At 45.9% G+C, this 18,738-nt stretch overlaps 1 protein-coding gene across 5 annotated transcripts in view; it reads left to right on the forward strand.

The window, feature by feature from the left end:
* Nucleotides 1-18,738, forward strand: part of LOC126412064 (eye-specific diacylglycerol kinase) — a 903,754-nt gene that overhangs the window by 613,493 nt on the left and 271,523 nt on the right. For all 5 annotated transcript variants that reach the window (XM_050081449.1, XM_050081447.1, XM_050081448.1 and 2 more), the window contains exon 3: nt 18,179-18,382. In XM_050081449.1, the coding sequence (XP_049937406.1) occupies nt 18,179-18,382 (204 nt within the window). The remainder of the gene's footprint in view (nt 1-18,178; nt 18,383-18,738) is intronic.

Genomic DNA, 18,738 nt, shown 5'->3' on the forward strand with positions numbered 1-18,738 from the left:
TTCTCAGTCGCATTCTGCAGGGGCAATGAAGATGTTCCTGCATGGTTTTCAATTGGAAATGTTTGACTACCCACAATACAGCCCGTAGTTGTCTCCCTCTTAGTTTCATGAACCGCTGGCTATGAAGACAACATTTTGGCACAGACAACGAGCTGTAGGCCAGCATAGAGAATTGGCGAAAAGCAGTGGCGGCTACCTTCTATAACGAGGGTATTGGAAAGTTGGTGCAAAGCTACGACAAACGTCTAGGTCGGATCGGCGACTATGGAGATAAGTAGCTGGAAGTTGTAGCTAATTGTTGCAAATAAAACAGCTTTGATTTTCACTATCGTTCCTTACTTACCGAAAAGCCCTCGTATAAACGTTTACTGTGTGTTCCGCTAAGTTCCGGTGGGGCAGTGTTTCACGACTCTCCGCAGTTGGTACTGGCCCTGTTTTTTGAGGTCAGAATCCATAAAACCTCAGAGCGCAGCGGGCCCAGTCTGTGTACAGCTTCTCTCGGAACTTATGCGATGTGAGTGCGATATGCTCTCGCAACTGGCCGCCTTGAGTCAGAGTAATGCTTCTCTGCTAATTATTTTGAACATAAGTTAAGAATGTTGATCGCGTACAAGCGTTACCATTTACAACCGACGAGTGTGGCTGTTTCGCGCGCTTGCAGAGATCACACTATCACAACTATCACCTTTTCGTCAATACGATCGCTAACTCGTGGGTTCCACTCTCTCTGTAGTTTGTTAGGACTCTTACATGATTTCACTTACACCTTCAGGGGCTGTTACAATTCTATTTGTGGTGCCGTTTAAGTAATTTTGATAATTATGTACTTATATGTCGGTTCGTTCTGTGGATGCCAGGGCATTTAATTTGTAAGAGCCCACCCGATGCAGCCTCCTACGTGAGTGCAGCGTAGACGAGCGGAAGAGTGGCGGTGGTGTCTTGCGGAACGCCAGGGCGCGCTGTTGCGACGTCATTTGAATAACACTCATTTAGTAGCGAGACTTTTACATTTCTTTCCGGAGCTGTGTAGCAGCGGTTGTGCCGAGTCCGCGTTGCACGGAGGCGCAGAGCAGCACGTCAACGCCCGGCTAGGAATTTGCAGGCCCGGTTCTGGAGTTGTCCTAGGTCAGTGCTGCGGCCCCAGTGCTGGAGGCCCGGCGGCCGGCGTGTCGGTACAGGGCGGCGTGTCCGTGCTTAAGCCGTCTGCACACGGACCGTGCATCCGAGCGTTGAGCGTGCAGAGTTTATGACGTCATGGCGTGGAATAGCACGTTCGGGAGTCTTTCCGAACGTGCAGAGCAATATCTAGCACGTCGGATATTCTGAGCGTGCGTCTGAGCGTTGACCAATGCGATGGCACAACGCCACATACGTCCTATGCAAGCCATCTCCTTTCAGCACAGTGCTGTGAGGCGCCATATTGGCATTCAGTTCAAGCCTATACATATATATGCCGTTTCTCAGCACCAGCAAATTGAGAATCACTGGAAAACCCGTTGTTAACTGTGTGATTCGTTGCAATAAAATAGTGAGAAACATCATATTCGTTGGAAGATAATTATTGTAACTTGCGTATTATGAGAGCATGCCATTTGAAGACAGCCACTCGCTGAGGATGCACCAAAAACACGTTGTTTTTGGTACAATTTGTTATAATTAAATTTCAGTTAGTAACATAGCTACGGGTAAAGCTTTTAGCATGTGGCAACATGTTCAAATTGGCTTTAAACTATGGGTTGTCTGTTTAGCGTTCCCACGATTTTTATGTGCCATTAGCCGTCACGGTAGCTCAGCGTGTTCGGTCAGAGGGTCAGCTGCCCTGTGTAATAAAAAAACAACGAACTTAAAAGGGTGTCCTACGACGTCCGCCCCGATCAGATGCAACGAACGAAAACGAATAAAATGAAATTTAAAAAAAAAGCGTGAGTACCGTTGCTATTTATCAACAAGATATGCGATATAGTGGTGGTTCGCGTCTTACCGTCTCTGAATATTTTTTTACCTTTTAAATAGGTTCAGATGCCTTATTAGTTTACTGTAAGTATATACTACAATATTTGATGTTATGTAAGTAGAAGTTCGCCTTTTTTTGGAGGAGTGAGATGATTCGATTGGTGCAATCTGCAGGAGACAGGTTGCGCTGCTTGGTTAAAAATATTTTGTTCAATTTTAAGTTTCCTAATTCACGTGTTATAAAGATTCTGCTACTGGGTAGGAACAGTGATCAAGTAAGACTGTCGGAATGATAAAATAATGTTTATCTTATGTGGAGAACTATTGCATATTTGTATCGCACTGTTTGTAATGTAACTTTTATAAGCCTGTGTCCTTATTGATTGGACATGGTACTTTCCTTCTTGTCTTCAAACGTGTACGTGGAAATTAAAGTTCTTATTTGTGAATATTACGTATAAAACAAAGTGGATAGGATATGGGCAGTGGAGGAAATGTGTGTTTTAATAGAGCTAATGTGGGAAGTTTACGCACGCGCCGTTGAGTAAACAGTGCACTTTACGAACTAGAAACATCCCACAACTTCCGCTGGAGCGCGTTGCGATCGCGTATACCACGTTGGGGCCCACGTACCGTATGCTGAGCGTTCAGCAGCACGTTGTTCGACTACAGTGTCCGTGTGCCGACGGCTTTAGGCTCGACCCCGACATCTGCATGCCCCTGTTGTCGGTTGTCGAGATGTCTTTTAGGCGGAATATCCAACAGTGCGAGAGACGGTTCCAGCGAACAGCCAGTAAGGGAGGTACTTGTGTTGCCCACCAGTGGCTGCCCACAGACGGGCAGAGCCGTTCTTCATTGACGGAAGATCGGCCCGGGCCTGATTTTCAGTCAGTCACCGTTGTGACCGGCAGGACTGCAGTTCGCAGAGTTCGTCCACAGCCACACGGCTGCAGACTCGTAGCAAAGGACTCCAAGGCGGTGGCGACTGTAAACAGCGTTGTATTCACCAGGGCACCGTGCAATTAGTAGAGCTTGACCTTCTATTGGTATCCGTGGCATTGACAGAATGACGTAACTCTGAAAGTGAGTGGAAGGAATGCGCGAGGGTTTATAGCAGTCGATGAAGTGATTTGCGTCACATAGGTGACCGAATGTGGTCCCGTTTTTGAGCCTCCCAGAACTCTTCGCTGGTCTAATTTTTAGCTTCAAAGCGGTCCTCTGTGCAAAGTTTGCAACCTGAAAGGCGTTCTTGTGTCGTCCCTGGATGGAGTTCCCAAATGCACCCTTTTTGCAGAAGAGCGGTGTGTCTCCTCTTCACTGTCTAAGTGCTTAATCAGCGCTTTGTGGCGTCCTCTCTCGCATACCGTGGGGCAAAAAGCTCCCTATCCGTTTGCGCTTCCGTTCTTCCGAGTGTTGACATTGGTTACACCGCTGCTCCGTTCCAGGCGGTGGTGCACTTTGCATTGTCCAAGCGGTTGTAGCAAAAATTTATTTCTACACTGAATTACTATTCTGCGCGCAACACTTGATGGGAGTGCAATAAAAATTACGGTAATTGCTGGTAATGCTGTTCAGATGGTTTCAATTAAATGTCCATGTAGTATGTTTCGGTTTGTATAGGCAATAAATAGTAGTAGTTCTTGACTACTATCTCTCTATGTAAGTAGTTTGGCTGCTCATTGTTGCCTGCTCATGCCCATACTTGGTGAATTTTAGAATAATATTTACCACTACTTAGAGTTCATCCGTTTTAATTGATGATGTATTCCCTGTCCACTTTCTTTGGTCACCAAATTAACTGAAAGCTCTGTCCGACCGACCGCCGAGTCATCCTCAGCCGATAGGTATCGTCATATGCGGATATGGAGGGTCATGTGTTCAGCACACTGCTCTGCCGGCCTTGTCAGTTTCCGTGGCCAGAGCCGCTTCTTCTCCATCAAGTAGCTCCTCAATTGCTCTCACAAGAGCTGAATTCACCTCTCTTGCGAACAGCACTCGACAGACCATCCGAGTGTTAGCCAAAAGCGACGACAGCCCTTATCTACGGTGATCTGACGGGATCAGGAGTTACCATTGCGGCGAGGCCCTTGGCAAATTGAGATCTCCAGCAAGTAGCAACGATGTCGATTGCTTTCCACGGCCGGGAGTGAGTTACATCTCCAGTAAAATTCTTGGAAGTCTGCAAGTGTCTGCCCAAGAGGCAGAGCCAGTTGCCACCGCCTAAGAATTTTGGCGAACCGTTCACACCCGGCGCGTAAGGAAGCAACAGGGGTGGTTCACTGTCAATCCTCTTCATCTCCGAATAGTTACTGCAACCTACATCCATTTGAACCTTCTTACTGTATTCACATTTAAGTCTCTGCAATTTCCCCCACCCCCCTCTCCCCCTCATTCCCCGCCACACATTCTTCTGTTACCAAATTCACGATTCCTTAGAGTTCGATATGTATCCTATCAACCAAACCCTTTTAGTTAGGTTGGTTGGTTGGTTTTGGGGAGGGGGCCAAACAGCGAGGTCATCGGTCCCATCGGATTAAGGAAGGATCGCGAAGAAAATCGACCGTGCCCTTTCAAAGGAACCATCCAGACACTTGCCTGGAGTGATTTAGGGAAATCAGGGAAAACCTAAATCAGATGGCCGGACACGGTTTTGAACCGTCGTCCTCCCGAATGCGAGTCCAGTGTGCTAACCACTGCTTTTAGTCAGACTGTGCCACAAACTTTTCTTCTCCCCAGTTCAGGTCAGTACTTCATTACTTACCCCATTAATCAAGTTTCCATTCTTCTGTTTCACAATACATCAAAAGCCTCTATTCTTCTTGTCTGAACTGTTAATCGTCCATGTTTCACTTTTCTTGCAACTGCCAGTCTCTATTTTACACCCGCTCTAATTCAGCCATCATCTGTTATTTTGCTCTCTAAATAGCAAAACATATCCAGTAACTTTATCATTTTATTTACGAAAATAAAATGAGGTGACAAAAGTGATGGGGTACCTCCTAATATCGTGTCAGACTTCAATCCTGCCCAGCGTATTGGAGCAACACGACTTGGCAAGGACTCAAAAAGGCCGCGCGGGATTAGCTGAGCGGTCTCAGGCGCTGCAGTCATGGACTGTGCGGCTGCTCCCGGCGGAGGTTCGAGCCCTCCCTCGGGCAAGGGTGTGTGTGTGTGTGTGTGTGTGTGTGTGTGTGTGTGTGTGTGTGTGTGTGTGTGTGTGTGTGTGTGTGTGTGGGTGTGTGTGGGTGTGTGTGGGTGTGTGTGGGTGTGTGTGGGTGTGTGTGGGTGTGTGTGGGTGTGTGTGGGTGTGTGTGGGTGTGTGTGGGTGTGTGGGTGTGTGGGTGTGTGGGTGTGTGGGTGTGTGGGTGTGTGTGGGGGTGTGGGGGTGTGGGTGTGTGGGGGTGTGGGGGTGTGGGTGTGTGGGGGTGTGGGTGTGTCCTTAGGATAATTTAGGTTAAGTAGTGTGTAAGCTTAGGGACTGATGACCTTAGCAGTTGAGTCCCATAGGATTTCACACACTTTTTTTGACTCAAAAAGTCGTTGGAAGTGCTCTGAAGAAATATTGGGCCATGCTGCCTCAATATACGTTCATAATTGCAAAAGCTTGCCTGTGCAGCATTTTGTGCACAAACGGACCCCACAATTATGTCCCATAAGTGTCCGATGGGATTCGAGTCGAGTGATCTGGGTGCCCAAATCATTCGCTCTAAGTGTCCAGAATGTTCTCGAAACCAGTCGTGAGCAACTGTGGCCCGGTGACATGGCGCTGTGTCATCCGTAGAAATTCTGTCGTTTTTCGGGAACATGAAGTCTATGGATTGCTGCAAATAGCCTCAGTTGGTTCATCTGGGTCAGACGACCCAATCCATTCCACGCAAAAACAGCCCACCACCAACCACCACGAGCATGCACAGTGCTTTGGGTGAACATGGATCCATGACTTCTAGGGGCCTGCGACACACTCGAATCCTATCATCTACTCTGACCCACTGAAATAAGGACTCATCTGACGAGGCTATGTTTTTCTCATTGTCTAGGGTCCAACCGATGCGGTCACGAGGCCAGGAGAGGCACTGTAGGTGATGTCGTGCCGTTACAAAGCCACCCGCGTCGGTCGTCTGCTGTCATAGCCCGTTAACACCAGATTTCGGTGCACTGTCCTAACGGATACATTCGACGGACGCCCCACGTTGATTTCTGCGGTAATTTCACGCAGTTTTGCTTGAGTGTTAGCACTGACAGCGGTACACAAACGCCACCGCTCTGGGTTCGGTCACTGCGTTGCCCGTGGTGAGAGGTAGTGCCCGAAATTTGGTATTCGCGGCACGCTATTCACGAGATAAGAGAACCACTTGTATGAACATCAAGAGCTCAGATGGAAACCCAGTTCTAAGCAAAGAAGGGAAAGCAGAAAGGTGGAAGGAGTATATAGAGGGTCTATACAAGGGCGATGCGCTTGAGGACAATATTATGGAAATGGAAAAGGATGTAGATGAAGATGAAATGGGAGATACGATACTGCGTGAAGAGTTTGACAGAGCACTGAAAGACCTGAGTCGAAACAAGGCCCCCGGAGTAGACAACATTCCATTGGAACTACTGACGGCCTTGGGAGAGCCAGTCCTGACAAAACTCTACCATCTGGTGAGCAAGATGTATGAAACAGGCGAAATACCCTCAGACTTCAAGAAGAATATAATAATTCCAGTCCCAAAGAAAGCAGGTGTTGACAGATGTGAAAATTACCGAACAATCGGTTTAATAAGTCACAGCTGCAAAATACTAACTCGAATTCTTTACAGACGAATGGAAAAACTAGTAGAAGCCGACCTTGGGGAAGATCAGTTTGGATTCCGTAGAAATACTGGAACACGTGAGGCAATACTGACCTTACGACTTATCTTAGAAGAAAGATTAAGGAAAGGCAAACCTACGTTTCTAGCATTTGTAGACTTAGAGAAAGCTTTTGACAATGTTGACTGGAATACTCTCTTTCAAATTCTAAAGGTGGCAGGGGTAAAATACAGGGAGCGAAAGGCTATTTACAATTTGTACAGAAACCACATGGCAGTTATAAGAGTCGAGGGACATGAAAGAGAAGCAGTGGTTGGGAAGGGAGTGAGACAGGGTTGTGGCCTCTCCCCGATGTTGTTCAGTCTGTATATTGAGCAAGCAGTAAAGGAAACAAAAGAAAGATTCGGAGTAGGTATTGAAATCCATGGAGAAGAAATAAAAATGTTGAGGTTCGCCGATGACATTGTGATTCTGTCAGAGACGGCAAAGGACTTGGAAGAGCAGTTGAACGGAATGGATGGTGTCTTGAAGGGAGGATATAAGATGAACATCAACAAAAGCAAAACGAGGATAATGGAATGTAGTCGAATTAAGTCGGGTGATGTTGAGGGTATTAGATTAGGAAATGAGACACTTAAAGTAGTAAAGGAGTTTTGCTATTTGGGGAGCAAAATAACTGATGATGGTCGAAGTAGAGAGGATATCAAATGTAGACTGGCAATGGCAAGGAAAGCGTTTCTGAAGAAGAGAAATTTGTTAACATCGAGTATAGATTTAAGTGTCAGGAAGTCATTTCTGAAAGTATTTGTATGGAGTGTAGCCATGTATGGAAGTGAAACATGGACGGTAAATAGTTTGGACAAGAAGAGAATAGAAGCTTTCGAAATGTGGTGCTACAGAAGAATGCTGAAGATTAGATGGGTAGATCACATAACTAATGAGGAAGTATTGAATAGGATTGGGGAGAAGAGGAGTTTGTGGCACAACTTGACCAGAAGAAGGGATCGGTTGGTAGGACATGTTCTGAGACATCAAGGGATCACCAATTTAGTATTGGAGGGCAGCGTGGAGGGTAAAAATCGTAGGGGGAGACCAAGAGATGAATACACTAAGCAGATTCAGAAGGATGTAGGTTGCAGTAGGTACTGGGAGATGAAGAAGCTTGCACAGGATGGAGTAGCATGGAGAGCTGCATCAAACCAGTCTCAGGACTGAAGACAACAACAACAACAACAACAACAACAACATATTCACGCTCTTTATCTCGGCCTATTGAATTCCCTAACGACTTCCGAAATGGAATGTCCCATGCGTCTAGCTCCAACTACCATTCCGCGTTCAACGTCTGACGTTATATAGATAAAAATACTATATTGAAATGTGGGCTGTAGGAATTGTCGGTCACAGGACATGTTTCCCCATTTGTAAACAGATAAATCTCTGTGGCCTGCAGACATACGCAACAGTCAGTCAACAAGCCGCTTATGTACGTTATTTATCTTTTGGTGTGTAAAGTCTTGAAAATCAATGTCAAGTGTGGACTAGTAATGTCTCCAAAACGACAGTCGCTTTTTTATTTTATTTTTTAAAAGTTTCTTCAAGTAAGGGAGCGTGAGCTTTCCTCCGTGCTAAATAGAGCAGTGGTTTTCGACTTAACGGATCCATAAAGGGATCATATAGTACAGAGCAATAATTCATTCAGAGTTAAACGAGTCTTTTGAAGAATGGTGTATGTGCTCCAACTCGTCTGTTTTGTACACTCGTGTTCAGAAAAAACAACACCTTGAACGACTAGAGATAGAACGTTCGTATTCACAAGGCGTACACGTTAGTATGTTCCGCAGAAATGATTAGCATTTGGACCATGTCGACCGGCCGATTCAAGGTCAGCATCGATATCGCGGCACACCACCGCCTGTCGGTAAAATGCTCCTGCGGCGCTCGTTGTCGCCATAAGCCGAAGGCAATGCATCAGTGTGACTCAAGAGCAGACGTGCAGGATTCCTCGCAGACGTATGCGCGAACCGTACCGTAAAATGAATGACGTTGCATTATTGGTGTGAGAGGATATGATATATCCCTCCGCGAAATTGCTGCTCGTGTGGGACGGAGTATTTTGACAGTGCAACGGGTTTGTGCCGAATAGTTCACGGAAGGCCGTAGAACACGAGACGAGATCGCACCACTCCCCCCCTCCCCCCCCACCACCACTCCCCCCTCCCCCCCACCACCACTCCCCCCTCCCCCCCACCACTCCCCCCTCCCCCCCACCACCACTCCCCCCTCCCCCTCACCACCAACACCACTCCCCCCCCCCCCACCACCACCACCACCACCACCACCGAGATGATGGCCACACTTTCGTTCGTCTCAGCAGGGGGAGCAGCATCACAGTGCCTGCATTCGCGCAAGACATACAGCGCCAACTTAATGCCTTGTGGTGTCGGGCGCCATCGGGTACAACAACAAATCAGAGCTGGTACGTGTCCAGGGCACTGTAACCAGTGTGACGTACGTGAATGACATCTTGCGACCCGCTCCATACCCTTTCTGCACAACGCCTCAGATGCCATTTTTCAGCAAGACAATACACGATCACATGTTGCTGCACGAACACAGGCCAGTGAATGCAGCATGGATAGCTACACCACAGGACGCCATTCGTGCCTTATATACGTCAGTGGCATCACGCATGGAACAAATTATCGGGGCCCATGGTGGACCTTGTGCCTGACAGGCACATGCTGAACCGAAGTGACTGAAAAGATTATCATTTCTGCAGAGCATACTAATGCATATGTCCTGTGAATACGAAAGCCCTCTCTTTAGCCGCTCAAGGTATTCTGTTTTTTTCTGAACGTAAGTGTACTTTCGTTAACTCCGTTCCAAATGAATTAGTTTTAATATGTAACTTTGTGTTTTAGGCATATGTATCACCATTTCATGTAAGAACGCTGAAGGACATAACCTACAGGCTTCTAATTAGACTGCATATCTACGAGGATAATCTAAAAAGTAAGGTCCCCTATTTTTTTTGTAAGTACATAGTTTATTTCTACAGTGGTTTCCATCAGTTTACAGCTTGAACATTTAACTATTTTTCGACATAATCACCATTTATGTCGACGCATTTTTTTAGACGCTGTGGCAGTTTTTGTATGCCCATGTCATACCAGCTCGTGTACACGCTGTTCAGAAACTTATGAACCTCTTCTTTCACCTCGTCGTCGCAGCTGAATCGCTTTAATGCCAAATGTTCTTTTAACCTAGGGAACAGGTGATAATCACTGGGCGCCAAGTTAGGACTATAGGGTGAGTGGGTGATTTTGTTCCACTGAAACTGTTGCAGGAGAGCAACGATTTGCCGAGCGATGTGTGGGCGAGCGTTGTCATGGAGAATGTGTACGCCCTTGCTCAACATTCCTCTTCTCCGGTTCTGAATTGCCAGTTTGAGTTTTTTCAGAATCTCACATTACCTGTCAGCGTTAATTGTGGTCCCAGCGATTCAGCTCCAACGACGAGGTGAAAGAAGAGGTTCATAACTTTCTGAACAGCATGGCGACGAGCTGGTATGACATGGGCATACAAAAACTGCCACAGCGTCTACGAAAATGCATCGACAGAAATGGTAATTATGTCGAAAAATAGCTCAATGTTCAAGCTGCAAACTGATGTAAACCATTATAGAAATAAACAGGTCTATGTACTTCTAAAAAAAATTCGAGCCCTTACTTTTGGGATTACCCTCCTATGAAGTATAGTCTTTGTGGGACTGGATTCGTCATTTCCTGTCAGAAAGGTCACAGTTCTTAGTAGTTTCCGGAAAGTCACCGAGTAAAATAGAAATGATATCAAGCGTCCCTCCCCCCACCACCCCCCAAGAAAGAGTTACGGGCTCTCCTGTTCTTAAACTATATAAACGATTGGGAGGCAATCCGAGCAACACTCTTAGATTGTCTGCAGATGAAGCTGTCCTTTGCGGTCTAGTAAAGTCATCAGGAGATCAGAACCAATTGGAAAATAATGGAGGCAAGACCTCAATTGTGCGAAACGTTGCAACTGACGCTAAATAATGACAAGTATGTGGTCATCCACATGAGTATTAATAGAGGAGTCGGTTAAATTTAAGTTACACGAAATCTAAAGGCTGTCGGTTGTACGAAATGCCTAGGAATTACAATGACGAACAACATAAATTGGAAGATTCGCGCCAGCCGCGGTGGCCGTGCGGTTCTAGGCGCTTCAGTCCGGAACCGCGCGACTGCTACGGTCGCAGGTTCGAATCCTGCCTCCGGCATGGATGTGTGTGATGTCCTTAGGTTAGTTAGGTTTAAGTAGTTCTAAGTTCTAGGGGACTGATGACCTCAGATGTTAAGTCCCATAGTGCTCAGAGCCATTTGAACCATTTTTGAAGATTCGCATATAAAATGTTGGGAAGGTGAACCAAAGGGTACATGTCATTGGCAGAACACTTAGAAGATAAAGCAGGCCTATTACAGAGATTGCCTACACTAGGATTGTTCGTCCTCTTCTGGAATGTTACTAAGGAGTATTGGACCTTCACCAGATAGAATTGATGCAAGACCTCGAAAAAATTCAAAAAAGGTCAGAGGTGTCCATTTTAAAAAAAAGGCGCCACACACAGCGGCGAGATGTTTTCAGGAAGTTTCCTTCTCCAACTTTCTCCTCCAAATGCGAAAATGTTTTGTTGACGCCCACCTACATGGGGAGAAATGATCGTCCTAATAAAATAAGAGCAATCAGAGTTTGCACGGAAAGATTTAAGTGTATGTTTTTCCGTCGCACTGCTCTGGAGAAGAACGGTGAAAAAATAGTCTGAATGAAGTTCGATGAACCGTTCGATAGGCACTTACGAACGAATTGCGTAATAGTCACGTAGATGTGCGGAAAGCATCGTCCCAGTTCGGATCTACATCTATGTGATTACTCTGCTATTCACAATAAAGTGCCTGGCAGAGGGTTCAATGAACACCTTCATGCTGTCTCTCTACCGTTCCACTCTCGAAAAACGCGGGAAAAAAGAGCACTTAAATTTTTCCGTGCGAGTCCTGATTTCTCTTATTTTATCGTGATGATCATTTCTCCCTATGTAGGTGGGTGCCAACAGAATGTTTTCGCAGTCGCTTCACATTTATCTTAGACATCTCGCTTCCAGCTGGTTCGTCAGATGACCTCCCCTCGAACTAACAGTGTAGCCTTTAGGCCTACCGCTTTCTGTAATAGTCCATTAAGGCTGAGGACAACTGGAGACCGTGTCCTTAAACCATCAAGAAGGAATGAAGGGTGTTGAGCGGGGGAGTCTGTGTGTCACGTGGAGTATGATAAGTGGCGCCCCCCTAGTCCTGACGGGAAAAGCATTCGCCGGCAGAGGAGGCGCTATTGAGCGAATCGGACTATCAGCGGCGCCGTGGCCGCCCGACGGCAATTATGCAAATCAGCGCCGGATGCGGGCTGATCGATGGCGGCCGGCCGTGTCCGCGTCACCGGCGCAGCTGCCGCTACAGCTACACGAGAGCCGCGGGGGTGTTGGCCGACGCCGCTAAAACACGCAGTCAGCCACGCCTACTCTGGCAAAGTCCGCACGTACGACTGATATTTACCTTGGCACTTCACAGTTGGAGTCCAGTGGATCAAATGATCAGGATTGCGTGTTCCGCAGGTAATTTACTTAATCAGTCACTCTCCGCTCACACTTGCTGGAAGGTGGGAAACGGCGCAACTTCTGCATAGCTTATCAGAAAAACATGTAGAAATACACTGAAGCGCCAAAGAAACAGTTTTAGGCATGCGTCTTCCAATGACTTGGTTCAAATGGCTCTAAGCACTGTGGGACTTAACTTCTGAGATCATCAGTCGCCTAGAACTTAGAACTAATTAAACCTAACTAACATAAGGACATCACACACATCCATGCCCGAGGCAGGATTCGAACCTGCGACCGTAGCGCTCGCTCGGTTCCAGACTGTAGCACCCAGCACCGCACGGCCACACCGGCCGGCTTGCAAGAACGGGACCACCGACGACTGAAGAGAACAGTTCAGCGTCACAGAAGTGCAAATTGCTGCACATTTCAATGCTGGGCCATCAAGAAATGTCAGCGTGTGAACCACTCAACGAAACATCATCGGCGTGGGCTTTCGAAGCCGAAGGCCCACTCGTGTACCCTTGATGACTGCACGACACAAAGCTTCACGCCTCGCCTGGGCCTGTCGACATCTACACTGGACTGTTGATGACTAGGCACATGTTGCCTGGTCAGACTTGTCTCGTTTCAAATTGTATCGAGCGGATGGACGTGTAGGGGTATGGGGACACTCATGAATGTATGGACCCTGCATGTCAGCAGGGGACTGTTCAAGCTGGTGGAGGCTCTGTAATGGTGTGGGGCGTGTGCAGTTGAAGTGATATGAGGCCCCTGATACGTGCAGATACGACTCTGACAGATAACACGTATGTAAGCTTCCTGTCTGATCACCTACATCCGTTCATGTCCAGTGTGCATTCCGACGGACTTGGAAAATTTTAGCAGGACAATGCGACACCCCAAATGTCCAGAAATACTTCACAGTGGCTGGAGAAACACACTTCTGAGTTTAAACACTTCCGCTGGCCACCAAATTCCCTCGACATGAACATTGTTGAGCATATCTCGGATCCCTTGCAACGTGCTGTTCAGAAGAGATCTCCACCCCCTCGTACTCTTATGGATTTATGGACAGCCGTGCAGGATTCATGGTGTCATTTCCCTTTAGCACTAAGACAGACATCAGTCGAGTCCATGACACGTCGTGTTGCGGCACTTCTGCCTACTCGCGGGGACCCTACATGATATTAGGCCAGTGTACGAGTAATAATTTATTTGGATCTTCAGTGTATTTTGGGCAGCAGAAGTAGACTTTTATGTACTGTGGTGAAGACTATCCTGAACTGAACATACTAATTGTACTAGCAGTAGTAGTAGTTTTTGTTGTTATCAGTTCGGGGATTGGTTCCATGCAACTTATCGATGAAGTCCCAAGAACAACAAGAAATATAAAATTTTAAAATTGTTCACGTACTTGGTCTTCATTGTCGTGGTAAGCAACGAATACAAGAAGTAATTGTCAAAACGTAAACAATCAATCGACGCGTTGAGAACGATAAGTGCCTAAAGCTCATCATCGGCGAATATAGCGCCTATGCACGGTTCTGACATCTGTTGATCTTACGGTGAGTCAGGTTTGTCTGAGCTGTAGACCCACATTGTTGTATTTGTGAACATTCATAAAAAACTGTCTCGCTGATTGCTGTGATATTCACTTAAATGTGGGCTCGACGAAGGTATGCTGTACGCCTTTATGGTTCTCAGCGCCTCATTTGTTTTAAGGATGTGGTTGCACTTTGGGATATAAAAGTAGAATTTTTCACAAAATTGATGTTTATCATCGTAGTAAGCAACGAATATAAGATGAAATTGGCAAAAGGTAAACAATGAGTTGTTACAAGGAGGTTGGGAAGTTGTTTCACTAACTTCCATGACTTCACAACGCCTAAAACTAATTACAGTCCTAAGTAAGAAGTAAAAATGGGCCTAAAATTTAATAAATTTTGTATCATAACGACGTACCGTCTCAGTGGTTTCATTTCGATAACACTCATAAAATTAGTAGTAAAAACTCAAATTTATGTTACAGTAATTTAATTATACTTACTCTCACTGTGAATTATCTCCTCAATATGGTCACTATAAAAAAAAAGGCATGCCGGAGTCTCCTACATTCAAGTAACACAATCTCCGCGCCGACTGTTGATTTGAACGTCACAACTGACTGCTGAAATGCACTGCATTCGTAGTAGTACTTCAGTTATCGCTAGAAGTCTCTGTTTTACAATAGCATCGATGGTTACATGCGAAAAGCACTGTTACTTCAGAAAAAAAGTTAGTAAAATGGTGATTTCTTGAAGAAACGACTGGGAAGCTGTTGAACCTGCCACTTGGTGTATTCTGACCCACCGCGCAATTACAACGTTAGCGCCCAATTACACGTTCCGTTTAGGGCGCTGAAACGAACGGGAGAAGTCCCTTGTGTTTAAACGCATCACAAAATACTCACCAGTATCGCACGAACAGAGATAAAGCACTCATGACGGCGACTACTACAGGGAAATCAGCAATTCGTGCTTTCTATACAGCCGATGCAATGTAGGCAGTGGCAGTGAACAACTCTAAAAGAAAAAGATGACGAGAGGAAACAGGAAACATGAGGTCTCTTGGAACAGAAATTATTTTACAGAATATGTCATGCGGTTGTCGTAATAAAAACACAAAATTTAGTTAAATGTAATAGATATTTTCTACTGTATATAGTAGATAGTGTTTATCCATAAATTGAATGTTACGCTTACGTTGGAGAAGCTGCTCCTATCGATCAAATACGTGTCCAGAAAATTACTAGTCAGCATATCAGAAACCATACTTTTGGTACATTAACAGGCTCACTGCCGCACAAATTCTCTTCTGAAGCCTCAGTGGCATCTCTTTTTCCTGCAATGCTGTGAACGCAGAATTTTTATTTTCTTTTCATTTTCTTCCGCTGTTCTTTGAACACGGGTATATTTCTGTCGCTCCTGTTACGATTATCTTTAATTTTCGTGTCAAGAAGACAGGACTGCAGTTCTTTTTACCAAGTTGTCATATTCTGTCTTCTGTCTCCTCGAAATTCCTTGCCACAGCGAGTATGTCGCGAAGTGCACAGGTGCCAGATGTCTTCGTCACGTGGCAGTGCTTCTGCGAGGTAACACTTTGGCTTCTATCGGCAACATTCTTTAACAGTTTTCACGCACCGATATATAGGTTACTTGCCTTCGGTTTCGTGCGGAAGCTAGCAGCTGCGTGGGGGGTGGCGAGTTCAGACAGTTTTCACAACTCCGCTGGATTCTTCTGCGCAAAAAGAAACGTGTATGTTGGTACTTTGGTATTCTTTACATACCAGAGGAAGTAAAATCTGAGAGTCCAAATGTCCTGCTACCGCGCGACCGCTACGGTCGCAGGTTCGAATCCTGCCTCTGGAATGGATATGTGTGATGTCCTTAGGTTAGTTAGGTTTAAGTAGTTCTAAGTTGTAGGGGACTGATGACCTTAGAAGTTAAGTCCCATAGTGCTCAGAGCCATTTAAACCCTTTTTTTTTTGTCCTGGTACCACTTCATTTAAAAACCACAAGCAAATGAGATCACGTGGCATTTGGCTTTTTTCAAAGTGTGTTTATTTGGCCTTCAGCTGCCCAGCTATTTAACCAAGTACATTGTTATTTAGTATGTTTATAATTACATATTCATTTGTTACGTCAACACTTAATTTTTGACTGCGTAGTGTCACTGCATGTAAACCAACCATTATAAAGTTCCTTATTCTTTTGCTGAGGACATTAATAACTGGCAATCATATGTGATTTGGAAAAGTTTTGTGGGATTCTTCATTGGCAATAAATAACTAATGGGGCAAGCGACTGACACTGTATACAAATAACCAGTTACAAAATGACTGTCGACAGTTTCTTCTTCTAGTATCAGTTGCTGGTCCGTATTTGTAGAATCAGTCAATTATTGCGGTAGCTATGGCTCAATCTTAGAATGGATGCCCAAGTCTTGCAAGTGGTCGGCGATGTTGACGTACATCTTTAGCTACTGGACAACATTCGTGACTCTTGTGTGCAGGGGAATTCCCAGTTTGACGGCGTCCATGTGAATTTGCCGAGCTAACTGCCGCCGCGGGAACATCCGAGCAGTTCTTGAGAGGTGTCTTCGCAATATGGAGAGGTTAAGACTTCTGTTCTGTATAGAAGAACTGAATTACAATGGCGTCTGGGTTAGTTTTAAAGCTTTAGCTCATGAACAACACACCGAGCGAGGTGGCGCAGTGGTTAGACACTGGACTCGCATTCGGAAGGACGACGGTTCAATCCCGGGTCCGGCCATCCTGATTTAGGTTTTCCGTGATTTCCCTAAATCACTCCAGGCAAATGCCGGGATGGTTCCTCTGAAAGGGCACGGCCGACTTCCTTCCCCATCCTTCCCTCATCCGATGAGACCGATGACCACGCTGTCTGGTCTCCTTCCCCAAACCAACCAACCAACCATGAACAACAGAAAATTTGTTAGGATAAATATACAGGTCCTTTTTGAAAATGTTCTCAGTACACAATCTTTCAGAGCTAATTTGGTTTTGGCGATCCTATAGGTGTCTAATTTTTTCCAAGATGTCAACTTGGTCAACAAGTTTTCGTCGTTATTTATTTTCTCGAGTCGTGGGCACAGAAGTAGGATTCTGCAAATATACAATTTCAAGTAAGGAAACATCTATATCTACATCTACATGGTTACTCTGCAATTCACACTTAAGTGCCTGGCAGAGGGCAGAAGCAATGTATACATTTATAAACACACAAAATTGAAATCAGACGGTCTTTGCCCAGAAACGAGCAAAACCACATTCTCTTGTGTCTTCGTTGTAACAATGTGGGCAACATAAACACCCACGCAGATGTTTCGTTGTCTGTAGTTCTCGAGTTTCGTTGTCTGTAATTCTCGAAACTTCCTGGCAAATTAAAACTTTGTGTCGGACCGAGACTCGAACTTGGGACCTTTGCCTTTTGCGAGCAAGGGCTCCCGCCGACTGGGATACCCAAGCACGACTCATGATCCGTCCTCACAGCTTTACTTTCGCCAGCACTTCGTCTCCTACCTTCCAAACTTCACAGAAGCTCTCCTGCGAACCGTTATAAACTTCCTTATTCTTATGCAGAAGATATTCATTCTGGAAACATCCCCCAGGCTGTGGCTAAGCCCTGTCTTCGCAATATCCTTTCTTAATGGAGAACTAATCTTGCAAGGTTCGCAGGAGAGCTTTTGTGTTTGGAAGGTAGGAGACGAGGTACTGGCGGAAGTAAAACTGTGAGGACGGGTCGTGAGTCGTGTTTTGAGTAGCTTCGTCGGTAGAACACTTCATCGCGAAATGCAAAGGTCCCGAGTTCGAGTGACGGTCCGGCACACAGTTTTAATCTGCCAGGACGTTTCATATGAGTGCCCACTCCGCTGTAGAGAAAAAAATTCAGTCTTTACCTCTCGACATTAGAAAGTTTTGGCCCTTGTAACTATCCCCATTTCGTTATGTTGTCCTTCGATTTACCAACGCCCGTTCGTAACCTGTTCAGTGACCTCCATGAAGTTCATTCCAAGTTCTGTTCTACTGGTAAGCATTCTGCTGGTCTAAGCCCTGCTTGAACATGACTAATTTTGGCTGCCCTCGATTTTTTCTTTTTTTTTTCTGGCGTTCATGGCTGATGTATTTAGTGCAAGATATTCTTTGTCGTGAAATGAAGTTATTGGTAACCGGCTGCCGGCCAATACAGTGACACTGTGTGTTGTTTACAGAAACACGGCCCGCGGATGAAGTGCGCGGCGTGCAAGATCATCGCGCACACGAGCTGCATCGCGACGCTGATGGACCGCGTGCGCTTCACGTGCAAGCCGACGTTCCGCGACGTGGGCGTGCGCCAGTACCGCGAGCACACCTCCATCCACCACCACTGGGTCCACCGGCGCTCCCAGAAGGGCAAGTGCAAGCAGTGCGGCAAGGTGAGTACACTCACTGCGATACGATTCACATCATATGAATAGGAAAAAGAATCCCGTAAAGTTTGAATATTCCATTAGTAGTGTAGCGCTTGACACAGTCACGTCGGTTAAATATTTGGGCGTAACATTGCAGAGCGATATGAAGTGGGACAAGCATGTAATGGCAGTTGTGGGGAAGGCGGATGGTCGTCTTCGGTTCATTGGTAGAATTTTGGGAAGATGTGGTTCATATGTAAAGGAGACCGCTTATAAAACACTAATACGACCTATTCTTGAGTACTGCTCGAGCGTTTGGGATCCCTATCAGATCGGATTGAGGGAGGACGTAGAAGCAATTCAGAGGCGGGCTGTTAGAT

Source organism: Schistocerca serialis, chromosome 7, assembly GCF_023864345.2.
Source record: "Schistocerca serialis cubense isolate TAMUIC-IGC-003099 chromosome 7, iqSchSeri2.2, whole genome shotgun sequence".
Classification (NCBI taxonomy): domain Eukaryota; kingdom Metazoa; phylum Arthropoda; class Insecta; order Orthoptera; family Acrididae; genus Schistocerca; species Schistocerca serialis.